General features: G+C 37.5%; 2 protein-coding genes across 7 annotated transcripts in view; one reads left to right on the forward strand and one right to left on the reverse strand.

Annotated features, from left to right (window-relative positions):
* SNAPC3 (small nuclear RNA activating complex polypeptide 3) overlaps window positions 1-21,894 on the forward strand; it is a 44,611-nt gene extending 22,717 nt beyond the window's left edge. The window contains exons 4-9 of one of the 2 annotated variants that reach the window (XM_032634430.1): window positions 2,046-2,150; window positions 3,968-4,117; window positions 12,572-12,654; window positions 14,100-14,264; window positions 16,941-17,048; window positions 21,571-21,894. In XM_032634430.1, the coding sequence (XP_032490321.1) occupies window positions 2,046-2,150; window positions 3,968-4,117; window positions 12,572-12,654; window positions 14,100-14,264; window positions 16,941-17,048; window positions 21,571-21,718 (759 nt within the window). In that variant the 3' untranslated portion in view covers window positions 21,719-21,894. The remainder of the gene's footprint in view (window positions 1-2,045; window positions 2,151-3,967; window positions 4,118-12,571; window positions 12,655-14,099; window positions 14,265-16,940; window positions 17,049-21,570) is intronic. The other variant, XM_032634431.1, reaches the window with a different exon arrangement.
* A 31-nt stretch (window positions 21,895-21,925) lies between these two features.
* The window catches only part of PSIP1 (PC4 and SFRS1 interacting protein 1), a 41,088-nt gene continuing 36,118 nt past the window's right edge, over window positions 21,926-26,895 (reverse strand). For 3 of the 5 annotated variants that reach the window (XM_032634424.1, XM_032634423.1, XM_032634425.1), the window contains exon 16: window positions 24,840-26,574. In XM_032634424.1, coding sequence (XP_032490315.1) covers window positions 26,514-26,574 — 61 coding nt within the window. In that variant the 3' untranslated portion in view covers window positions 24,840-26,513. Of the gene's footprint in view, window positions 22,166-24,839; window positions 26,575-26,895 lie in introns of those variants that run through there. The other 2 variants (XM_032634422.1, XM_032634421.1) reach the window with 1 other exon arrangement.

The following is a 26,895-nucleotide window of genomic DNA, read 5'->3' on the forward strand; positions in this document are numbered from 1 at the left end:
TTGCGGCATGTGGACTTCTTAGTTGTGGCATGTGGACTTTTTAGTTGTGGCATCCCTGTGGGATCTAGTTCCCTGACCAGGGATCCAACCCGGGCCCCCTGCATTGGGAGCCTGGAGTCTTACCCACTGGACCACCGGGGAAGTCCTGAGAAATCATCTTTAATCTTATTGAGGAACCTGATTTCCCTTAGTTCTTTTGTTTATGGTTTCCTTTAGCTAATTGAGTGTGTTTAAGACAGCTGATTTAACATCTTAGACTAGTAATTTCAGTGTTTGGGCTTCCTCAATGATAGTTTCTGTCAAATTCATTTTTTTCTTGTGAATGGGCAGTATTTTCCTGTTTCTTTGTGTATCTTATAAGTTTTTGTTGAGAACTAGACATTCTGAGTGTGTTTTTTACTTGTTGAGAGCTGGACCTGTTTGTGACATTTCCAAACTATTTTTCCAATGTGTAGTCCTTGTGTACAGGCATACTGTATTTTATTGCACTTTACTTGATTATACGTCACAGATATTGCGTTTTTTTACAAAATGAATGTTTGTGGTAACCCTCCATTGAGCAAGTCTGTTGGCACCATTTTTCCAACAGCATTTTTGCTCACTTGATGTCTCTGTCACATTTTGGTAATTCCCACAATATTTCAAACTTTTTCATTATTATATTTATTTTGGTGATCTGTGATCAGTGAACATTGACATTATTACTACAACTTGTTGAGGCTCAGAAGATAGCATTTTTTAGCAAAAAGTTTTTAAAATTACGGTCTGTACATTGTTTTTGGGGGGCATAATGCTATTGCACACTTAATAGAGTACAGTGTAGTGTAAATGTAACTTACGTGCATTGGGAAACCAAAAAATTCATATGATTCACTTTATTGCAGTATTTGTTACTGCGGTGGTCTGGAGGTGAACGTGTGATATCTCCAAGGTGTGCCCGTATGGTCACTGATGTTTCTGATTAATTATCATTTGGTCAGCCAGTGACCTGACCAAGATTTTCTTAAATGTCTGACTCCACAAAGGGTCCTGTGTCTTTAAATTTTCCAGTAGATGCTGCTGGGGGAAGCCACTGAAGGCAAGTATCTGTACCAGGCCCTCAGGGCATTGCCAGACCAACCAAAACACACTACTCCCAGCTTTGGGAGAACAAGATCCCACTGCTCGTCCTGGTGTCGGCCACCTTTTCCAAGACCACAGGCTGCTGTGTCCACGTCTGCATCAGGGCTAAATGATGGTAGTTTTTAGCCCATTGTAGTTAGTTTACACCCTCTGCTTACCTAGGAAAGATCAGCAGCTTTCTCCTTCATCAGGCACTCACCTGGTTGATACAAGTGTCTGATGAGGTTCCAGAGTGCCAAAATGGTTGATTCCAGTCTCTTTCCATCTTAATGGTTGCTTTGCTGGAGGGACTGATCCCCTAGAGCTTCCTGCTGTGCCATTTTGCACAATGTCACTACCACCTGTTTTTAAAACATCTTTTGCACCTTCACTTCTTAACCAGTCCTCCCTGCTGGCCTCTATTTTATAGTTATTAAGCACATATAAAAGAGAGTGTGATGTATTGATGGATTAAAGATGTGACAGTGTAGTAAAAAACGGGTTTTAGAGTCAAACAGATTTGTATTTGCATTCTAACCCTGATTTACCTTGGGTAAATTGGTGAACCTAAGCTTTATCCATCAAATAGCTTTCATGATAATACGAGAGGAGGTATGTAAAAGTGTTAGTAACTGCCAGTGTTATACCAACATTAGGTGATACTCCTGTCTTATCATCAGTTGCTAAGCACTTAGTGCCAAATGTCTTATTAGATGCTTTATTATACATTTCCAGCATCCATTCTGTAAAATAAGTATTTTCAGTTTTTTATAGATGATGAAACTAAAGCTTAGAGAGGTTTTTAACAATTTTCTTGAAATGGAATTAGGAGTCAAACCCAGGGCTGACTCAAGCCCTTGCTTATAACCCTTATTCTACACTGCCTCTGATCTGGGTCACAGTGTCTGATTTTAATGTCTTATTAACTTGTTTTCCTTCTTCAGGAGTCACATGCCATAGGAAAAAAGCCTGAAAATCCAGCAGACATGATTGAAGAAGGAGAGCTTATCCTATCTGTGAATATCTTGTACCCTGTTATATTTCATAAGGTCAGTAGTAAAACCTTTTGGATTCACAGATAATGTGAGTGACTTTTGGCAAAGAATTTAATTATTTGAAGTTTAATTATGTGAACCTTATTTGAACCAAAATAAATGCAAGCATATGCTGTCTCATATGACATTCTGTCTGTATTCTTGGGTTCTTGTTTATATAAGGAATATGGTAAATAAGGTCAGATTTCAAATTATCTCTTGAGTAATAGGATTACAGTTACACTGTTGGAATGTATACCTGATTTCTGTATTAGTAGCAACTGGAAGGGTATGTAAATGCACAGTGATTCTGAAAATATGAATTCTTGAGGATCGGGGTTTTTTTTGTGGTTTTTTTTTGCAGAAAAACTGGTGAAGGAAGGGGGGTGGGGTTTTTTTTTCACCGATTCAAAATTTTTGGGAAGTTATTGAACTAGCTAAATTCAGCTCTTCTTAGATGAAAATGCAGAAAGTTAACAGGTCAGGGGTATCCAGGAATTTCTTAGGAGTCTCTAATAAAGAGAACTCTATCCCAGCCCAGAGTGTATATATTCTTGATTCTCCAAATACATGTATCATAAACTTTGATAAGGTTTCATTGAAATATTACTCTACATAAATTGCACTTGTGAATAGACTTTTATGAATTATCTGGGAAATAGTACTAATTACCTTGTTTGATTAAGATCTCAAATTATCAATCAAAACAAAGCAAAACAAAAGCAGTAAAACCAAACCTCTGCATTTATGACATGCAGGTAGTGTATAGATTGCTTGACTTCAATGAGGTAACTTCCAGGAAAATTTAAAAGACAGTGAAGTTATATTCCAAAGGCTCTTCATGTCAGTGTCACTTTAGTAGCATCTTGATTATAAAATTCAGCTTAAACTAAAAAAGTTTTATTGCCAAGTGTATTAGTCCTTTCTGGCTGCTATAACAGAATAGCACAGACTGGGTACCTTATAAGCAACAGAAACTTGTTTCTCACAGTTCTAGAGGCTGGAAGTCTAAGATCAGCATGCCAGCATCTGGTGAGGGTCCTCTTCTGGGTTACATACTTCTGTCTTATAAGGGCACTAATCCCATTCATGAGGGTCCCACCCTCATGACCTAATCACCCTCAAAGGCCCCACCTCCTAACACCATCACATTGGGTCTTAGGATTCCAATGTGTGAATTTTGGACAAACATGAGCAGTCAGACCACAGCACCAAGTATCTCAATTGTACTCATAGGATTTTAATTTATGGGGGTGACTGAGTGACAGCACTAGAGGCCAGTGCCATTGAAAGATTTTTATTGTTTACATTTCCTGAGGGGAAAGGGTATGCCACATCATGCAGGGCCACAGGGGGAAGCGCCAGTATCACTCAGGAGGCAAAGGAAAAGCATAGGCCACAGCCTTTATTGGGTTTCCATGGGAAAGACATGGCAGGGCAGAGTAAACAGTTTAGGGTTGACTATCCTGAATAATTCCAGTGGGCTCTGGGCTATCAGGCTGTCCCTAGTTTCTGGTACCTGGCTCTGGATTGACTTAGGACAGGGGAAATATCGGCTTGGTATATGAGAGTTAGATAAAAGAGGTGGTTTTAGAGTATGGGCTCTGGATCACAGGGGAGATGTAAACAGCTTTGGTGATTACTTTGGAGCTATAATTAATCGATGCTGAGTAGACAAAGGCAGAATCTAAGAAAACACAGGACACCATATTATGGGAATAACTTAAAGTAAGAAAACTAGTAACTTAATTTAGATCTGGTCGTGACAGGATTTATAGTTTAATTGCTTTGTCTCTAAGTGAACACTGATTTATTTACTGTCTGACTCGTAGCACAAAGAACACAAACCATACCAGACGATGCTGGTATTGGGCAGTCAAAAGCTCACGGAACTGAGGGATTCAATTTGCTGTGTCAGTGACCTCCAGATTGGTGGGGAATTCAGCAACACTCCTGACCAAGCCCCTGAACACATCAGCAAAGTAAGGTGATTTTTTTTTCTAACCCTCATAAAACAAGTGGAAATGATAATAATAAGCTAAGGAGATAGTGATTTTAGGTGAATAGGCTCATAAACATTCTGGTAAATGCTTTCTTCTTCTATGCCATTCCATCAAGCTTATCTCTTCCCTTCTATTTTTTTTAAATTTATTTATTGATTGATTGATTTTTGGCTGTGTTGGGGCTTCATTGCTACGTGCAGGCTTTCTCCATTTATGGCGAGCGGGTGCCATTCTTCATTGCGGTGTGCGGGCTTCTCATTGCGGTGGCTTCTCTTTTGTTGCTTCGCATGGGCTCTAGGTGCATGGACTTCAGTAGTTGTGGCACGTGGGCTCAGTAGTTGTGGCTCGTGGGCTCTAGAGTGCAGGCTCAGTAGTTGTGCCGCATGGGCTTATTTGCTCTGTGGCATGTGGGATCTTCCTGGACCAGGGCTCGAACCTGTGTCCCCTGCATTGGTGGGCGGATTCTTAACCACTGCGTCACCAGGAAAGTCCCTCTTCCCTTCTTTTTGCCATCAAGACCTTTTAAAAGATGAGGCTATATTCAGTTTTGATTTCTTCATTTCCCATTTATTTCTCAACCATTTTCTGTACACTCTTCTTTCTAAGGTCATAGGCCACCTAATTGTCTAACCAATAGGTCTCTATTCCATGTTCATACACTTTGACATCACTGTAGCATTGGAATTTGCTGTTCACTCTTCTCTTTCAAACTCTATGAGTTTGTCTGTCATAACTGCCCCCAGCAAAGCGTTGGAGTCCACCCGAGAGCATCAGTGCCCATAGAAGAACCTGTTAGTTCAAGGATCGAAGCAAAGAGGGATGTAATATCTGGTGATGATCCTTGCTGGTGTTTCCCAGGGTGCTGCTCTCAAAAGGACAGAGAAACCCTGCCTACTCATTGGATCAGGATAGAAAGGACCCAAGTGTCAGACTGGCCACCTACAGTTTCCATAAGGGATTGCTTACTCAATAACAGTAGGGCCTTGATCCTTCTGAATTTCATCATAGAACAAGCTTGACCTAATTCTGTTACCTGGTACAACTCTGGCAGAGGACCTCAGATTTACTGGGATACTTAAGACGGGCAGCATGTTTGGAACAACTAGAATGGAGATAAGAGTTTGGACAAGAACCATCACAATCTCTTCTTTTGGCTCATTCCTTTATCACCAGCCATATAGGTGTTATTATAACTTAGGTTTCATCTTAATTCTTTTTTTTTTTTAATAAATGCAGGATCAGCCTTTTTTTTAATATATAAATTTCATTTATTTATTTTGGCTGCACTGGGTCTTCGTTGCTGCACGCGTGCTTTCTCTAGTTGCAGCGAGTGGGGGCTACTCTTTGTTGTGGTGCATGGACGTCTCGTTGTGGTGGCTTCTTTTGTTGCGGAGCACAGGCTCTAGGCACACAGACGTCAGTAGTTGTGGCTCACGGGCTGTAGAGCGCAGGCTCAGTAGTTGTGGCGCATGGGCTTAGTTGCTCCGTGGCATATGGGATCTTCCCGGACCAGGGCTCAAACCCGTGTCCCTTGCATTGGCAGGCGGACTCTTAACCACTGCGCCATCAGGGAAGCCCCATCTTAATTCTTATTCTAAATTGTTCTTCTGGGCTTTCCCCGCAGTTTTCATGGTTTTAAGTATACTCCAATCTTTGTAAATCTCTTTCTCTCTTGGTTTCCAAACCCATTATTTATAAGCGTCACTGGGCATTCTCACTTAGCCTCAGTGCTGCCCGGCATTTTTATCACCTCTCTATAGTCGATACACTGCCACTTTTCAAGGTAACTGTTTTATTCCTTCTGAAACTGCCAACATCCTTTCCTTGTGGCTTACCTTCAGCTGAAAACCTTGCTGTTAATTTCACTGAGAAAATAAGTTATCAGAAAAGAATTTTCCATTGTCTTTTACCCACATTTACCCATTTGCCCATGCATTCTGCCTTCGCACCTGTTACAATGGATGGGCTAAACCTGCTGCTATCAAAAGCCAATCTAGGTGTCTACTGGATTCCATTCGCCATTGCATAACCAAGGACTTTGTTCTTGTATTTATCCCTTCTCTTCCCTGCATCATCAGTTTTTTCCATTCTGTTGGCTGTCCCATCAGTACACAAGTGGGCTGTAATATCTCCCATCTCCCATTCTAAACCTGTTCTTGACCCTGTATCTTCCTCTAGCTACCATCTCATCTTTCTGCTTTCTTCTCAGTAAACTGTCTCAAGAGTTAATGAGTTAAGAAGAAGAAGAATTAACAATAGTACCTCAATTCATTGTTTCTCTTTTTCTCCCCCCACTTTGTCTTACACTCACTTTTATTCATCACCACTCCACCAAAATCACTTTACTGATGCCACCATAGACTTAGTTCTCATCTTATTTGACCTCTCATCAGCACGTGACACAATTGAATATTTCTTCTTACTTGAAACACTTTCTTTACTTGGCTTTTAAGATGTTACAGCCACCGGGACTTCCCTGGTGGTGCATTGATTAAGAATCTGCCTGCCAATGCAGGGAACACGGGTTCGATCCCTGGTCCGGGAAGATCCCACATTCCGCGGAGCACCTAAACCCGTGTGCCACAACTACTGAGCCCGTGTGCCACAACTACTGAAGTCCATGGACCTAGAGCCCATGCTCCGCGACAAGAGAAGCCACTGCAATGAGAAGGCTGCGCACCGCAACGAAGGGTAGCCCCCACTCACCACAACTAGAGCAAGCCTGTGCGCAGCAAGGAAGACCCAATGCAGCCAAAAATAAATTTATTAAAAAAAAAAAAAGATGTTACACCCACCTAATTTTCTTCCTATCTGACTTTTAATTCTTCTGTTGGATGCTTCTCATCGTCGTGACTTGTGAATGTTATTAAGCCCTTTGAATCAATCCTCAGACCTCTCCTCTGTGTATACTCCCTAGGCGATCTCATCCAGATTCCTAGCCCAGATTTTTATCTCCAATCCCAGCATCTTCTCTGAACTCCAGACTTATTTTTCCCAACTGCCTCCTTGACAATTACTGAATGTCTAATAGCCGTTTCAAACTTAATTTGTTCAAAAACAGACTCTAGTTCTCCCGTCTTCCTCAAATCTGTACTTTCCCCAGTGTTCCCATCTCAGTAAATACACTCATTCTACACCTGGTGACTTAGCTAAAAACCTTGGAATCATCTTTGCTTCCTTTTCATCCCACATTGAAGGCATCAGCAAGTGCTTTGGCTCTACTTTCAAATCATATTTAGGATCTCCCCATGTATTTGCTCCTTCACAGGACCAGGCTGGTTAAATCATCATCATCTCTTGCCTGGACTTTTTCAGTAGCCTAGTGACTGTTCCTCCTGCCCCTTTCCACACTTCTGTTTATCCTTTGTACCAGCCAGATGATACTGTAAAGTATCAGTTAGATCCCGCTGCTTTTCAGCTTGAAAGTCTATAGTGGCTTTCTCTCATATCTAGAATAAAATACAAAGTCCTTACTGTGGTCCATTATCTGGTCCTGTCTGCCTCCCAACTTCATATCCTAACACCCTCTTTGTCACTTGTTGCCTTTAAACAACCTGCCATTCTTGCTCTTTCTCATGTATGCTAAGCAGGGTCCTGCTCAGAGCCTTTGTATCTTATGTTCCCTCACCCTGGAGTGTTCTTCACCAGGTATTCAGATGGCTCACTCCCTCATTTCTTCTTCTTTTAGATGTTGCGTTGACAGAGAGGTCTTTCCCTGTATTACTATTCTCTTTCCCTGACATGCTAAGAACACTCATCACTACCTAACATCATGTTATATATTTATCTGTCTTCCTTCCCTTGAATCATGAGGGCAGGGACTGTGTTTTGTTCAATGATGTATTCCTGTGATGATGTATGACACAGAGGAAGTGCCCGAGTCTTTGCTGAATAAATGAACCCAGATACCTCAAGCTCAATTAGTCTTAAACTCATTATTCTACCATCTCCCTTTTTCTTCAGATGAAACTCTCCCTTTCCATTGCTGTTTATCCTGCCATAATAGCTCCAGACTTTTTTTTCCCACTGCCGTATGCTTTAGTGTGGGCCCTCAGCATCTTCTCCTGGAACTATTACAGAGACTTCTTAACTGGTTTCCCCACCTTTAGATTGTCCCATACCTGCCACTGAAGATGTCTTTCAAAAACAAATCGAGCACCAGGAGTGAACTGTAAAGTAAGCTGTGGACCTTGGGTGATTATGATGTGTCAGTTTAGGCTCCTCCTTGGTAGCAAATGTACCACTCTGGTGAGTGGTGTTGATAATGGGCAGGTTGTGCGTTGGGGTGGGTAGGGGGTGTATGGGAGGCCTCTGTACCTCCCTATTTTATGATAAACGTAAAACTGCTCTAAAAGAATAAGTCTGTTCTTTCTGAAAACTTTTTTTTTTAAATTGATCCTGTCATTCTCCAATCTAAAAGTCTCAGTGGTTCTCTGTTGCCTGTGGTCCAAGCTCCTTAGGCTGACATATAAGGCCTTTTGTAATGGTGATTCTCAAGTGAACTTCCTATATTGTTCACCCCCTGCTTTTACACCTTATCTTTCAGCCACAATGAATTTATCTGGCTCAAGCGTACCATACATTTTTATGCCTCTGAGTGTTTGAACATGGGTGGGAAGCCCTTTCTCTCATTATTATGTGAGGTTCTTCTTGACTGTCCTCTGTTTGCCACTCTGGCCCCATTTCGTTTGTCCATTATAGTGCTTTATAATAATATGCTGATACCATTTGATATGTTTGTCTGCCCCACAAGGCTGGCTGTATTCCAGTCTTTTGGGTGACTGGCATGGAGACCAGCATAGTTTTTGAGTTATATTGAAAGTGGTTTTAAGATATTTGGGTTCTTCAGGTTTGCCAGCTTGGCGCTTTTGAAGGTAAACATTAAAGAGAAACAAGTGGGATCTCAAGGCTGTATGCACACCAGGAAATAGAAGATTTATCTTTTAACGGAGAAGCAGTCTTCTGCAAAGTTTCTCCACTCTGGGGGAAAAAAGAATAACAAGGTGTAGCTATAAGTTTATAAGATCAAGTTAAGAAGAAAAATCTGAATTCACCCTCCTTATTCCGACCATATCATGACCGCTCACAGCGGTGAGTCAGATCTGGGAATCAGTCTTAGCTCCAGGAATCCTGGAGAGTGTTTTTAACCAGACTTGTTTAGTTTATTGTGTTTGTACATCAGTGCTCATGCCTTCAGCAGCTTTCTAAGCAGGAGACTAAATGACCCATAGTCCTATTTATCCATCTGATGTTTCATTGTTTCTGCCTCTTCCATGTCTTAAAATAATATCTTCTGATTATTTAGCACTTATCGTGTGCCAGTTGTATAGTACACTAGTTGATAGTACAGGATCTTTGGAAAGAATTATCACCATTTTACAGGTAAGAAAAAGATGGGTCAAAGCATCGTCATGAGTTACCTGTGTTCAGTAAGCAGTGGTAGAGGCTGGATTCAGACCATTGCCAGCTTGCCTTCAAAGCCCCAGGTTCTTTCTTTGCCATGTTGGTACTATGCCTGGCTTTAGACATCTTTCCCTACCCTTTTATTTATTTGGTGAACAAGCACTGAGTGAAAACTTGAGCTGTGCTGTGATTAACGGCAAGATTCTGGTACATGGGCTTTGTGGAATCTTTGCCTGTTCAGGGACCTGTTTCATTTGCCTCCTTTTTCTAAGCTATGTTTTAGAAACGTGAACTCATAGTTGTTTGGCCTGTGGAAAGATTTTTATTTCAATGATTGGCGTTTGTATTTTACAGTGTTTTTTTAAAAAAAAGTTTTGCTTTGGAAAATTTTAAACATACACATGTAAAAGAGGATAGTATAAGGAGCCCTTATGTACCCATTACAGTTCTCACCATTTTGCCAGAATTATTTCATCTGTTTACCCCATGCCATTGTTACACCTAACAAACTGAAAATAGGTCTTTAAGTTATAATGGTTTTTTTGACAGGGAGAATTTGGCATGTATTTCACTGGTAATCATGGAACAAATTAGTGACTTGCAGCTCTTGTAGCTGAGGAAATGAGAATCTTATTTCCAGATTTGAAGAAAATACTTTCTTTGATGAATTTGGTGTGTGAGAGGACTAGGAGAATTGGGCCAGTGTATTTAAATCTCTTTGAAAAGCCATGTCTAAAATAATGTTTTGCTAATGTTTGTTTTTAGACTATAGTAGTTCAAGAATGAAGTACATTTTTAAAATATAATAAAATCAGTGTCAGTATTTTCTGCTCAGGTTTGTTTCTGTTTGTTTTTAATGGTCCTTCAGGTTTTAATGTCTGATCTATCAATCTTTTTAACATAGCTCAGATTAGTCAATCTCTTTTTGTCAATAGTCTCTTAAGGGTCTTACTTAGAGAAACTCTGAGAAAATACTTTACACACACATTATTATTACTTATTATAAGTAAAGCCTGGGTATAGGAAAAATGGTAACATAAATTTAAGTTGTAAAAATTTTCTTACCCAGCCTTCTCTGACACTTCTTTTCCCCCATTACTATTTTTCTCACAGCAAATCTTAGGAATGTTGCTGAGCTTCTAACGCAGCTGACTTGAATGATAGCAAGAGAGTACATGATTATTAGATGCTTAAAATGACATATAGATAATGACTTTGTTCAAATGATCATACTAGTTATCCATAGTTACTTTGTTTATAAATTTGAAATAGTAACAGGTAGACCTTTAGGTTACATTAGATTAATAACAGAAGTAACTTCTTATACTTCTTACAGTTTTTCCAAGTCAGTTGGTTATTTCCCTCCCTTGCAACTTGGTCAGCTAAACTAGCTGACAAATAGGGAAACTAGTTAGTTGAGGATCTCTGGTTACCATTGAAAATGAAAAGTAACTGATAGTGAGATTACTCACATCTTCTTTTCTAGCCGTTTATATAATGATATAATAAAAAGATATAATGAAAAGATTGTTCTTTTAGAGTCCCCATTCTAATTAATAATTACACCAAAGGTTTTAAACTGCTTGAATCACTTAAGATGAAGTTCTATATGAACATATTTTTATATACACTAAACTTTGTTTTGTTTCCAAAATAAGGCAGTAGTGATTCTTTCAGAATCTTTATTTTGGACCCTAGCGTACCTGTTTGAAGGTTTAGAAGTATAGTAAGTGGTGTATTTTGTGTTACAGCAGCTAGGCATGGCATTATAGTACGTTATATCCTTTTACCTCTGCAACCACATGGGAAGAACGTATTGGCTTTACTCAGATTTTACACGGGGAAACAGAGGGTCAGGAGATTGAGTTGAGTAGTCTGAGAAGAAATAGCATAGCCAGTCTTAGAAGGGCGTCTCATGCCAGTGCCAGGTGTCTGTAAGTGGGGGAATGAAGAAAAATAAGAAAGAAAAACCAAAGCTTCGAAGGAGAGAAATTAGGCTATCTTAGGGTGATATTATTTTAATGCCTGAAACTTATATATCTTTTATAGTTCATAAACTGCTTTTGATTCTCACCACAATCCTATAAGATAGCATAGCATGGCAGGTACTGTACAGGTGAGGAAACTGAGGTCTGAGGAGTAAGTGTAGGAAAAAGACATAGGTCTTCTGACTCTCACCCAGGGGTCTAATTCTAAGCAAATGGTGAAGGACGAGTCTAACAGAGTGGTTCTTAGCGCTGGTTGCACATCTGAATCTCCTGAGGGGGTTGGGAACATATTGATGCCTGAGCCACATCATCAGAGATTCTCACTTAATGGATCTGAGGTGAGACTTTGTCTGTGGTGTTTTTATGATTCTGTTACAAGGTCAGGATTAAGAGACCGCCCCTCTGATGGAAAGTCTGGTAGTCTGAAAGTTGAAACCTGAGGGTTCTATGGTACTTTGGGCAAGATTGCTTGAATAAGAATAGATACTCACATTCTGCCTGCCTAAGAATTACTGAAAATATACAGCGGGAATTTTTATAAAAGCCCATTGAAAGTACAAAAAAGGACAGAACAACATAGCTCCATGATCATTGTCATTAACACTGGGGAAACATCAAAGATGTGGCTTTGTTTCGTTTTTAGTTCTGGTATCCAAAATAACTATCACTGCCGTGTATGCATATAATAAAATAATATTAAAGTTTATTTCATTTCTAATTGGGTTCCTTTCATGAATCTCAAGACAATATACAAATTTAAATCAAACCTAGTGATTAAAACTACAAAAGGATAAAATTGAAAATAGCAGCAAGGATTGTGTCTTTATATCTTTATCCCTGGTAACCAACATAATACTTCCCACATAGGAGGTTCCTGTTAAATAATAAATTAATGAACTGAACATATTCTATGAAGTTGCATGACGTTATTGTAAAACATATTAGTGTGATTTTATGACACACAAATGTGGAATTAATACTTAGAGCAATTTTATAATTGTTAATACTGTACTTTCTCTCAATACCATCTGTTTTCTTTCAGGACCTATATAAATCAGCCTTCTTTTATTTTGAAGGAATATTTTACAATGATAAAAGATACCCTGAATGCAGAGATTTGAGCAGGTATAACTTTCCAAAAATCCTAAAGTCTTTCCTGTTTCTCGTTGTCAAAATAGGGTTATCACCACAAATTCTATTGTTGGTCTCTTAAGAATCTTTGCCAAGGAATTATTTTGTTAGATTGTTTTTTGTTTGTTTTGGGGTTAAAAAGTATCTCTGAATTTTTAAAATATTTTCAAAGTTATCTGGTTGGCCTAGGTTATAGTAAGTTAATCACATTTTTACCCCAAGAAGAAAATTTTCTTACCAAAGACATACATAGACCATTTCAAGATCTTTGCCAGCTATCTAGAATTATTTTTTAAATGTATTATCTGCTGTTTCAGAAATTATAGTAAACCTTGTGTTGAGCCTTAGATACATCTGAAAAAAGAGATTAAATCCCACTTGAACACTTTATTAATCTCTGTTCTTCATGTTTAGGTGATAGTAAATTAATCTTTCACTATTTTTTCTGCTTGTCCAGTGTATACTGTTTGCAGTGGATATGTGTATGTAAGGTTGCTTATGTACATAACATGAAAAATCTATGTCTGACATCATGTTATCTACATAAAAGTATTACCATTGGGCTTCCCTGGTGGCACAGGGGTTGAGAGTCTGCCTGCCGATGCAGGGGACACGGGTTCGTGCCCCAGTCTGGGAGGATCCCACGTGCCGCGGAGCGGCTGGGCCCGTGAGCCATGGCTGCTGAGCCTGTGCTCCGCGACGGGAGAGGCCACAACAGTGAGAGGCCCATGTAACGCAAAAAAAAAAAAAAAAAAAAAGTATTACCATACTTTTATTATTGGTATCCTGGCAAATAGAGTATATATGTATATGTTTTCTGAGTGTTTATGTAAACTCTTCCATTATAGCCATCTGTATCTATATTCTAATGCAGCAGTTCTCAGACTTGGTCTCCATACTCCTTTATACTGTAAATAATTGACTCCAAAGAGCTTTTGTTTATGTGGGTTATAGCTGTAAGTATTCACTGTATTAGAAATTGAAACTAAGAAATACTTTATTAACTAATTTAAATTGTCCAGTTATAGTTACCATTAATAACAATTTTGTGAAAAATAACTTTTCCAGAACAAAATAAAATAGTGAGAAGAGTGACGTTACACATTTTCCATTCAATCTGAAGTGATAACACACACCACATAGCCTCCAGAAAACTGGCGTTTATGAGAGAATAAGAATTGAAAAGAGTTTTAAGATTACCGTAAAGATAATTTTGACCTCACAAACCTGTGGGAGTCTCAGGACCTTACTTTGAGAACTGCTGCTCTAATGGATACAGAAAAATTCAGAGTTCCTTCCTACTTGCAACATGTATCATCCACTCTGGTTTTCATTTCAAGTTGGTAGCTTTCCAGTTAATTCGGTGAGCTGGCTTTTGTGAAATATGCAGTTGCAAACCGCTTGGAGCAGTGATACATCCTTGCCGTTTTCCTCCTCAGAACCATCATTGAGTGGTCAGAGTCCCATGATAGAGGGTATGGAAAGTTTCAGACTGCTAAGATGGAAGATTTCACCTTCAATGACTTGTGTATTAAACTGGGTTTTCCTTACTTATACTGTCACCAGGGAGACTGTGAACACATTGTTGTCATTACTGACATAAGGTAAGTGGTAGAACTCAGAACATTTTGTTATTTGTCCTGTTTTCCTTTTCTTTATTTCACAGTATAAAAGCACAGGTAGTTTTGTTTGTTTGAAATAAGAGGAATAAAAGTAATCACTGCAGCTTCGTTCAGGAGCAGCAAAAATAACTGCTTGCTATGCAGTGACCAACTCTGCATCCATTTGCATCTTCTATTGTTTGTCTTTTCGAAAATCTGTAATAATTACTTTAGTGACTAACCAGTGTGAGCCATTTGCAATGGTAGAATATGCCAAAAATAAAAATAACTGAAGCTTCTCCTTTGCCCGAGGACAGTGTATGACTTCTGTGAGTCTCCATGAGCTCCTTCCTCCATTAAAAAATATTAAAAAATTATATTTTATGACAGTGCTGGTATAAAGACAAACAATACAAGCTGGATATTTATTATAAAAAAAGAAATACTTTACTGTTTATTAAAGGGTTAAAAATCTGTAAATAAAAGTAAGTATCTTTGTATATTGGACAGCTATTATTCAGGTAATAGTCATCCACTTTGTATATCAGATAGGCCCTTTGCTTTGCAAATCTGCAGCAGTATTTCTAGGTTTCTTCTCTTTTTGCCAAAATTTGAAGGAGGTAAAAGGTAACTGGGGAAAGAGAAGAGTAATTCTAATATTTGACAAATATGAAGGCTTTAATGCTTTGATAAAGATTTAGAGTGGTCAGGAATGAAATAGTCTAAAATGAGATTTAGGGATTAGTTATAAATTTTGTATAGCTGGTACCTCTAATGAATAAGGCTATTCATTTCCTTATTTAGGAACTGTCAATTTATGAAGGACCATTATATAGGAATAAGTCCTGATCTATCCTTGGCTTGATTTCTTCTGAGAGACAATTCAGATTTTTTTATGGAGCAATGATATACTCATTCTGATGGTTTTAGAAAGTCCCTGCTTCCACTTTTTTGGAGTTTTAGTGACTGGTCTCTAAAAATTTACCTCCCATGCCCTCCTTCTCAGGAAGCTACCAGAAGTACTTTACACAAAGAGTAAACCTTGAAAAAAGAAAACACAGAATGCAAAGCAGAATAGATAAGACATAAAAGGAACTCTCAGAATGATGGGAAAGCAAACTCCCAGAATTATGGCTGTAGAACAGACCTAGAGAACAGCTTAGTCCAGAGATTGGAGCAGGACAGGGGACAAAGGAAGCATGTCCTGAGACTGCTAGACCTCCCGTTGGTGTGTAGCCCATTTGGAAAGCATGTTTACCATTCTGTCAGCAAATAAGGAACTGAATTAGTGACAGGTACACTGAAACCTAAGCAAATGCCGACGAGAGAATTAGTAGCTAGAAAACAAAAGTGTTACACAGTAAAATGAACCTATAGTCAATTCTGTGGCTTAGGGGGATGTTTAATTCATTTGTCGTAATTTAAACATAAAATATCTAGTTAACCAAAGTTTCGTAGTTCTGCAGAGGGATGTTGAGCTAAATTAAGAAGAGGCAGTTAAAAGAATGGAAAACAGTTGCCTCTAGGGAAGAATTAATGAAGCAAGAGCCAGGAGAGCTCATAAACCTCATAGATTTATATGACTTAAAATTATATGGGTTTACTTCTTTGATAAAGTGTTCTTTAAGTTTTTATAAAATGTTCTTGCTCTTCACTCAAATGAGGGGGAGTGTGCCTCAGTATAAGCATAAGATGGAAGATAGTCGACTTTTTTCTGGTGATCTGAGTTTCCTTACATTTCTTACAATGTAGGCATATTGCTGTAGTGTCATTCCTTAAATTCAAGGCAACTTGGAAAAACAATTTACACTTGTTAATAAGCATGTGCACTGTAGGACTTTCCTAAGGAGTTTTTTAATGTAACTGACTGCAGGTAATTTTTGTCTTACAGGAGGATTTAATCATTCAGTGCCATTCCATAGTTTAATAGTTGGTAAACTATTAAAAGTTTATTAATCATTTTCTGATGGTGAAGTTAATGTATTGCTACCCTTTCTTACTAAAAAAAAAAATCAAATTTTATAATTATCAGGGGCCTTTAAAATACTGTTGTGCATTCCATTCATTTTTCAGATGAAGAATCTTGGGTCCAGCATGGTTAATGGATTTATCCAAACCCACTAAGCTGATTAGTGGCATAGTGAGAACTGACTCCCACTTAAAATTTCTGAATTCTGACTCCTAAAACTAAAGTCCTACCAATTCACATTATAACAAAAATTTCTGAATTCTGACACCTAAAACTAAAGTCCTACCAGTTCACATTATAACAGAAGCCAGATTTGGATTTTAATGAGAGCTCTTTTAGCAAAAAAAGAGCCATGTTTGTAACACAAAACCACTTAATCTAGGTAAAATAGTACTGAGTACACTTGCCCAGACTGTGTACTACGTGTTGAGCAAAGCAAGGATTCTCTGAAGGAATACATTCAAGAAATGCTGCCTACCGTATTTCCCTCTTAAGAGTCATAGTGCACATGGCCAAAAAGGGATTTGGGAAGTTTCACAGGAAAGAAAACATTGTTTAATCCCAAATGCTCTTTTGGAGAAAGTGTTTTGTGGAACACAATAAATTGAAAAATATACCTACTGTGTTCTTAATTTTGAGGTAAGGATATATTTCATTACGGATCACAGAAATTTGCACTACAGTGTCATTTATTTTTTCATGTACAAAAGGCTTGTGCATCATAATGACTGCCTGGATAGGACACTCTATCCCCTTCTTATCAAGAAGCATTGGCTGTGGACCAGAAAATGTTTTGTTTGTAAAATGTACACAGCTAGGTAAGTGATTCTGATTTTTCCTTGGAAAGTATTGGTTTTTAACAGTCAAGTACTTTAGATTTTTGGTATTTCAGTTTTTTTCTGTTTTGAATTGAGGATTTACACTCCAGAATATAAATAATATAAAGGGTTTTCTTTAGTAGGAAAGCAGTACAAACAGTAGTACAAATCAGTTTAGTAGGTTAGAGCCATGTTTTAGACAATAAGGAATTATGTATAATGGAAGTCTAGGGATTACGTCAAACTTTAGTTTGGTTGATAATTTATGCTGGATGATGTATGTCATCAGGGAGCCATATTCTTTCTGCCTCTTGTTAGCAGTTTACAAAGTTGGCTTCATCCACAGCTTCTCGATGATAAAAATAACACTGCATCTAATTTTTAATGAGGTCAAAATATGGTTGCATAAAATTTTGTGGTTTTGCATGTTTAGATTTTATTTAACTGTGGCTCAGAGTCAAAAGCCATTTAGACGAAAAGGGAAGAATTTAGTGTCATGTTTGTTTTGGGTTCCCCACCACAATATGTTTTTTTTTTTTTTTAAACGTCTTTATTGGAGTATAATTGCTTTACAGTGGTGTGTTAGTTTCTGCTGTATAACAAACTGAATCAGCTATATGTATATATATCCCCATATCTCCTCCCTCTTGCGTCTCCCTCCCACCTTCCCTATCCCACCCCTCTAGGTGGTCACAAAGCACTGAGCTGGTTTCCCTGGGCTACGCAGCTGCTTCCCACTAGCTATCTATTTTACATTTGTTAGTGTATATATATGTCCAGGCCACTCTCTTAACTTCATCCCAGCTTACCCTTCCCCCTCCCCGTGTCCTCAAGTCCGTTCTCTATGTCTGCGTCTTTATTCCTGTCCTGCCCCTAGGTTCTTCAGAACCTTTTTTTTTTTTTTAAGATTCCATATATATGTGTTAGCATACGGTATTTTTCTCTTTCTTAGTTCACTCTGTATGTCAGACTCTAGGTCCATTCACCTCACTACAAATGTTTCGTTTCTTTTTAATATTCCATGTATATATGTGCCACATCTTCTTTATCCGTTCATCTGTTGATGGACACTTAGGCTGCTTCCATGTCCTGGCTGTTGTAAATAGAGCTGCAATGAACATTGTGGTACATGATGCTTTTTGAATTACGGTTTTCTCAGGGTCTGTGCCCAGTAGTGGGATTGCTTGGTCGTATGTAGTTCTGTTTTTTAGTTTTTTAAGGAACCTCCATAGTGTTTGTTCTCCATAGTGGCTGAATCAGTTTACATTCCCACCAACAGTGCAAGAGGGTTCCCTTTTCTCCACACCCCCTCCAGCATTTATTGTCTGTAAATTTTTTGGTGATGGCCATTCTGACCGATGTGAGGTGATCCTCATTGTAGTTTTGATTTGCAATTCTCTAGTGATTGGTGATGTTGAGCATCCTTTCATGTGTTTGTTGGCAGTCTGTATACCTTCTTTGGAGAAATGTCTATTTAGGTCTTCTGCCCACTTTTGGATTGGGGTTTTTTTTTTTTTTTTTTGATATTGAGCTGCATGAGCTGCTTGTAAATTTTGGAGATTAATCGTTTGTCAGTTGCTTCATTTGCAAATATTTTCTCCCATTCTGAGGGTTCTATTTTCGTCTTGTTTATGGTTTCCTTTGCTGTGCAAAAGCTTTGAAGTTTCATTAGGTCCCATTTGTTTATTTTTGTTTCTATTTCCATTTCTCTAGGAGGTGGGTCAAAAAGAATCTTGCTGTGATTTATGTCATAGAATGTTCTGCCTTTGTTTTCCTCTAAGAGTTTGATAGTGTCTGGCCTTACATTTAGGTCTTTAATCCATTTTGAGTTTTATTTTTGTGTATGGTGTTAAGGAGTGTTCTAATTTCATTCTTTCACATGTAGCTGTCCAGTTTTCCCAGCACCACTTACTGAAGAGGCTGTCTTTTCTCCATTGTATGTTCTTGCCTCCTTTATCAAAAATAAGGTGACCATATGTGCATGGGTTTATCTCTGGGCTTTCTATTCTTTTCCATTGATTTATATTTCTGTTTTTGTGCCAGTACCATACTGTCTTGATTACTGTAGCTTTGTAGTATAGTCTGAAGTCTGGGAGCCTGATTCCTCCAGCTCCGTTTTTCTTTCTCAAGATTGCTTTGGCCGTTCGGGGTCGTGTGTTTCCATGCAAATTGTTAAATATTTTGTTCTAGTTCTGTGAAAAATGCCATTGGTAGTTTGATAGGGATTGCACTGAATCTGTAGATTGCTTTGGGTAGTATAGTCATTTTCACAATGTTGATTCTTCCAGTCCAAGAACATAGTATATTGCTCCATCTGTTTGTATCATCTTTAATTTCTTTCATCATTGTCTTACAGTTTTCTGCATACAGGTCTTCTGTCTCCTTAGGTAGGTTTATTCCTAGGTATTTTATTCTTCTTGTTGCAGTGGTAAATGAGAGTGTTTCCTTAACTTCTCTTTCAGATTTTTCATCATTAGTGTAAAGGAATGCAAGAGATTTCTGTGCATTAATTTTGTATCCTGCAACTTTACTGAATTCATTGATTAGCTCTAGTAGTTTTCTGGTAGCATCTTTAGGATTCTCTATGTATAGTATCATGTCATCTGCAAACAGTGACAGCTTTACTTCTTTTCCAATTTGGATTCCTTTTATTTCCTTTTCTTCTCTGATTGCTGTGGCTAAAACTTGCAAAACTATGTTGAATAATAGCGGTGAGAGTGGGCAACCTTGTATTGTTCCTGATTTTAGTGGAAATGCTTTCAGTTTTTCACCATTGAGGAGGGTGTTGGCTGTGGGTTTATCATATACGGCCTTCATTATGTTGAGTTAAGTTCCCTCTATGCCTACTTTCTGGAGGGTTTTTATTATAAATAGGTGTTGAATTTTGTTGAAAGCCTTTTCTGCATCTATTGATATGATCGTATGGTTTTCATCCTTCAATTTGCTAATATGGTATATCACATTGATTGATTTGCATATATTCACAGTATGCTTTTCTAAATGATCAATAGGAAAACATGATAGATCAGTTATCAGATCGAAATGGAAATCAGGGGATGTCAAAACATTCCATGGGATGCAGAATTCAGATAGACTGAAAAATGTCATTTTCACTTAATGTGACATTTCAGGTCAAAAACCAAAATCTCATTTGAATAATGTTGCCCATATTCCCATTTGTATACACTCTGTAACATTTTAATCCTAAATTCTAGGTTAAAAACCTGGAGTTTTTACAGTGAGTTAACACCAGTCAGAATGGCCATCATCAGAAAACCTACAGACAATAAATGCTGGAGAGGGTGTTGAGAAAAGGGAACCCTCTTGCACTCTTGTTGGGAATGTAAATTGATAGAGCCACTATGGACAAGAGTATGGAGGTTCCTTAAAAAACTAAAAACAGAACTGCCATACGACCCAGCAGTCCTCCTACTGGGCATATACCCTGAGAAAACCGTAATTCAGAAAGAAACATGTACCACAGTGTTCAGTGCAGCACTATTTACAATAGCCAGGACATGGAAGCAACCTAAGTGTCTATCGACAATGAATGGATAAAGAAGATGTGGCACATATATACAATGGAATATTACTCAGCCATTAAAAGAAACGAAATTTATTTGTAGTGAGGTGGATGGACCTAGAGTCTGACATACAGAGTGAACTAAGTCAGAAAGAGAAAAACAAATACCATATGCTAACACACATATATGGAATCTAAAAAAAAAAAATGGTTCTGAAGAACCTAGGGGCAGGACAGGAATAAAGACGCAGACATAGAGAATGGACTTGAGGACACGGGGAGGGGGAAGAGTAAGCTGGGACAAAGTGAGAGAGTGGCATTGATTTGTACCAAATGTAAAATAGCTAGCTAGTGGGAAGCGGCTGCATAGCACAGGGAGATCAGCTGGGTGCTCTGTGACCACCTAGAGGGGTGGAATAGGGAGGGTGCGAGGGAGACCCAAGAGGGAGGGGATATGGGGATATATGTATATGTATAGCGGATTCACTTTGTTATTCAGCAGAAACTAACACACCATTGTAAAGCAATTATACTCCAATAAAGATGTTAAAAAAAATAAAAGCTGGAGTTTTCAAGTTAACCAGTACTAATTTACCAGTTAGAAAGATTAAGCAAAAAGTTTATCAAACCTGTAGTATATCTAATATTATGCATTTTCAAGATGGCCTATTAGAAGAGAACATTTGTGTTTATGTTAACAGTTATTTGAAGGATAGGTATGTCATGGCAAGTATGTTATGCTTTCAAGTATGGATTTACAATCTTTTCCACTTACCTTTAAGGAGAAGTCTTTCAGAATGTAGTTGTCCTTTTGCCTTGTAGGGTATTGGTAGCGATATGTCTTATGTATACATGTGTATGCAAAATTATATAAAGGACTATATAAATAAGGCAATAGTGGGAATGTTATGTATACATATTATTACAGGTCATAACTACTGCAGCATATTAAAGCATGAAAAAGTCGATTATAATAATATACATCTTTTTTAACTACAGATGGGTGACGAACAATGACAGTTTTGCACCAGAGGACCCATGTTTCTTTTGTGATGTTTGCTTCCGAATGCTCCACTATGATTCAGAAGGCAACAAACTGGGGGAATTCCTCGCTTATCCTTATGTTGATCCTGGAACCTTTAGTTAATATCAAAATGTGTACCCTTTACTTCCAAGAAATGCCACGAGGAGCAGGATCTACCTGAGACCATCAGCTGAAGTTACCACCCCAGCAAAGAAAGTTCAAATCACAGGTCTTCTTATTAAACAACTTGAATGTATTTAAATGTTTTGAAATATATTAAATTATTTTAATATTCCAAAGCATAGTTTTTATTCAGTGTTTTGCCCATTTTTGAGTTGTCTCATTGATTTGTAGGAGTGCTTTATGTATCCTGCGTACAAATCCTTTGTCAGATACAAGTATTCTGGTTTTCTCCCAGTCTGTAGTATGCCTATTCACTCTTTGTCCAGAGGGCTTTTTGCTCATCTATCATTATACATCAAGTGATGGAAGTGTTTTGAAAATTCTTTGAAGAATGTGAGCGCTACACCTTGTACCATGAGGCTTCCAAGGTAAAGATCCTCCAAATATCTGTAATAAAAATGAGGGAGAAGTTAATAAAAGCAGCTTATTTAATAAATACAACATTAAGAGTAGCTATTGTGTAATTTAATCTTACACTGAGCGCTTTTGTAATGTTAGGTTTTGTTTTGGTAGAAACTAGGCACACTTAACACTTCAGAAAGACTCACTACACGAATAACGAATGTATAAAGATCTTGAGTATACACTCATACCTTACAGAAGTAACACTTAAACTGAAGCTTCCTTTCTTGACCAGAAGTTTTGGAATCACAAATGCTATTAGTTTAAAATGTATGTCAATTTAATATTTTCATGATTTAAAGGAATAGATTTTATCTAATATGACCAATGAATGGACATGGGATATCAAGATCCTTTGGATTGCTAGCTGTGGATCACGATTCTTAGGCAATAATACACAGCATCCTGTATGCAAGAACACAATTGTTTTTCTATCCCAGCTCTTCATTCTTCTGGTTATGATACTCTAGTTATCCTATTCTCATTCTGGGCCAAAGGGCAACTTTGATAAATTCTGAGGTCTAGATCCATGAGAGAAAATTGTAGCTACCTATATTGAAATGTTTTCTGGCAATCTTTATTGGTGGAAAATTTAATTCTGTTTAATACTTTTAGGAATGCTGGACAAATATTAAACAGAATTAAACATTTTAAATGTGTTGCACTTAAATTTCACGTTCTCTCTTCTAGGTTACATTTAAATTCGGCTGGATTCCGCTTTCCCTGGCTGGCTAAGAACATTTACTATATAAATCAAAAACTGATGAAGCCTAAAAGACTGTGTGTTTAAAAGGTTGACAGTGAAATGTTTTATGGACTTAAATGCCACATAAGTCAATTAAGTCGATTGGTTTGTAGAAGACGAGGACCTGTTTCTAGCGGTGGTCATATTCACCGATTCAGTCAATACACCAGGAAATCAGCATAAGGAAATAAGAGGTCCCTCCATGGCTGGCTGGCTGTTATTGCCTACATGTTTACCTTCATGTTTCCAATGATGCTGAATTAGAACAGATTGAAAATCCTGCTGGAAAACCAAAGATTTATCTAATTCTTTAAAGTTCCACAGGTAAAAATGAATTTTTGCTTCCTTTATTTTTAAACTGCATTCCTTATAGGTCTTCCATTAGTATGCAAGGGACTGTTTACTTTTATTTTCATCATTTCATATCTCAAAACAGCAAATTCCAGAAAGTGGATTGTCATAAAGCAGCATTAATCCATGTGTCGTACCAATCAATTTATTTTACTGGCAAAGAAGGCTGTCAGTTAAAACATTACTGCTATCGAAATTCTTATTTTGTTCTTCTTTGAGATTATTCTTCTGCTGGTTCTTAAGGTTAACTTCTTCACCAAAGTTACAAAGGCTCAGATACCTTTCTATTACCATTTCCTGGTGAGGTCTAAAGGCCTACCATACTATTCTCAGTACTTGCCAATGTATTGCATATCAGTTACACAGGTCTCCCACTCTGTTGAGTTCAAAAGAAACCCCTAACTTGAAGTAGGCATATTTAAGATGTCTTGAATCAGGGATTTTGTAGCTGTAAAATGCAGTTTTAAACACATGACAAAGTACAGTCAACATTTTATCTAAAGAAGCCAAATATGAAAATGTTATGAGCTTATTAGTCAACGTCCTCTGTAGTTAGAAATGAATGAAATTTTGATATACTAGTGGATGGACAGGCACAAAATAATTACCTAGAAAAGCAGTACCTATTTTAGGCTTCAGTATCCTTTAAGGATAATTTGACCTTTCTCCCAATCAAATATCAGTGTCTCTGTCATCTCTGAGGTTGGAAAATTACACGGCATAAATATGTGAACACATTTTTGGCTATATAGCAGCTTCTCCATTTCTTAATATGTAATTATGGGTTTGCTATTTCCAATAGATCCTTTCTCTGGATAAGTTGTATTAGTGAAGCCCTCACAGAGCCCTGTAAAAGCCTTTGCTCTTGTACAGGATTAGATGGCAGACCTGATCTAGACCTGACGTCTTTAACCAGGTAAGTGTGTATGGGTACGCTACAATCAATGTATCAGCAAAAAGTGGATAAAATCTGTCATCCTACTATTTGAAATCATTCCAGTCAAGCTGTTTCAGGTTCTCCAATTTAGATGATACAGCTGAAATTTCTCTAGAGCAGCTGAGAAAACAAGCAACAACTGATTCTGCCAAGTCATATGTAACTTACTCTTTTAAATGTTATCTGATGGTTAAAAAAAAAAAAAAAACCACAAGAGATGTTGCTTATATATTAAAAAAAATACGTTTGGGTTGGGGCTAGCTATCTCATTTAAATTATCTCTTACTGGCTTGTTCAGCTATGTAGTTTTGGTCAAATACAAATTTAAATTGAGCCAGTGCTCCCGAAAATTGATACCTGTTTATATGACTTTTTCTTAAGAGTTCTGAGAATAGTAGTTATCTGTGAATCAACCTATGACAAAAAATTTTTTTCTTGAAATGAGGGTGAAGAGAAGGCAACAGTGTTTTAACGCTACATGAATCAACTGGCTACAGCAAGGTCAGCCCATAAAATCAGACATAAATAATCAGAATGCTACTATATTTCTCTTCAGCATTTGAATAGTTTGTGGTTTCTTGGTAAAACTATATAGATCCGTTGGGTCACTGAAAGAAAAGGAAGGGTAAACCAAAAGATAACATTTCCTTTATTTTTAGCATTTTGAGCTTATGTTTTAGTAACCCTGTGTCCCCAAATAATACAGTTTCTATGACCAAGTATACTCTCTTGGAAACAAATCCAGAATTCCAGCACAGTTTTATAAATGGCAAAGAAGTAATATACTAGTAGACTTTGATAGAAAAATTCTTTAATCAAAACAAGTTTACATGTTGACACTTATGGCTTAACTAGAATAAATCTGTCCAAATTTAAATTGTATTAAGGACCAAACAGATATAATAGCAAGAGTTCCCTCAAAACAGTGGGTCCTAGTTCCATTGTAAGACCTCTCAAAAGCAAAACTCCCAATTACTGAAATGTTTCAAACTTTTCATCTGTAGATGAAAACAATTACCTGAGAGGTCAAAGCATAAGATGCATGTCACATGCAAACACTGGTAATTAAGCCTTTTCCCCATATTCAGTTTCTAAACATGAGAAGTGTCTTTTAAGCTACTGCAAACCACCAACTGACCTAGTATTCAAAATACCTTAGAAATGCTAAGTTACCCTTAAATTTTGTGTTAACCTTGGTTCACCCTGATTTAGTCCATATCCATGAATATACAGACAACTCCTTTACTTTTGTCTACTGTGTTTCCACTTTTTGCAATCCTGTCACATGTATGACATAGAAATAAAACTTCCCTTCTGGTATAGCCATGTTTTCAAATGGGTCAGTTTCCTTATATAGTATTTACTTTTTATTTACTGCAAAAGTATTATGGATTGCATTTTTTCCAATTAAAAAAATACTTAGTGACTTCTTTAATGTGTGACTTTTAAAAAAATTCAGAAACTCGAGACATTTCTCAAAAATAAACTTTTATCATTTAGTTTTCAGTTTCAGCTACTAGTGCCTGTAAAGGATCGTAAATGGTTGAACCCTAAAGCCAGATTCATTCCTATATATACTCCTGCACGCTGCAGGAAACTCATGTGACTTCACTGAATTCCCAGCCACAAAACTAAATTACCTTCAAAAGTTAACATGAGTTTTGTACCCCGTAGAACAGTTCAACGTCAGTTGGGTATCTAGTTGTCATACAAAAAGGCATACAGACCACACATTGTTACAAAGCAGCAGGATAATGTAGCACAATGTAGACTGCGATTAAAATTAACTTTTGATAAAAGGGAGGGAGTGAATACTTGTATAGAAGTAACATTTTATCTACCGTAAAAATGATTAACTTCTACAAAACCCACAAACAATGAAAAGACAGTCTGGTAAATCCAAGATTTGTAAAAACTACGCACAAAACCCACAGTATTTGGGAAAAGAGGGAAGGTTTATACAAGTAGCAGTTTTAAAAATGTAACCTTTTTCTACTATCAATTACATACACACACTAATTGAAAATATACTACAACCAATGTCTGGAAAAGCAGTTTAACATTTCCTAAAATGGACTTTCCCTCACATTTACTGTATAATGTAGCTGTTAATACTGCACAAGTACAGTCAGCAATGTTTAGTCACTTTTAAACAAAGATAAGGAGATCTCTCCCTCAAAACAAGTTTTAAACATCAAAACCTATGCTTATAAAAATTTAAAACTTTCAGCAGTCTAAATATTTCGAATGAAAACCATTACAAACTTCTCAAATGTTCTTTATATTCCAGGTATGTCAACCTAGTTATCTAGTGTAGAATCCTTCAGAGATATTTCAGTCTCTCTCTCTTCACTGGATGGCCTAAAGAAAAGGGGGAAAGAAAGGTGTGACAACTGGGGTTAGGATTTTTTCCTCAGGAGGAAAAAAGATATTAAATCTGTGCATTTGTTTTGAAAATCACCGAAAGAATTTTTTCCGTGACTTATTGTTAATTGTTATCTTCTGTCCAAAATTTTATTTTACCATGTTGTGTCTTCTTCACAAAGTAATATGCACATCAAGCAAAATAACTCAGGGAAGCATCATGGCCCAGGCCCTTTCCCACCATTTCCAGCTTTAAAATGAATTCTCTTTAAAGAACATGAAAGTGTTATATCTGTGATACCAACATATTATACATCT

Source organism: Phocoena sinus, chromosome 6, assembly GCF_008692025.1.
Source record: "Phocoena sinus isolate mPhoSin1 chromosome 6, mPhoSin1.pri, whole genome shotgun sequence".
NCBI lineage: Eukaryota > Metazoa > Chordata > Mammalia > Artiodactyla > Phocoenidae > Phocoena > Phocoena sinus.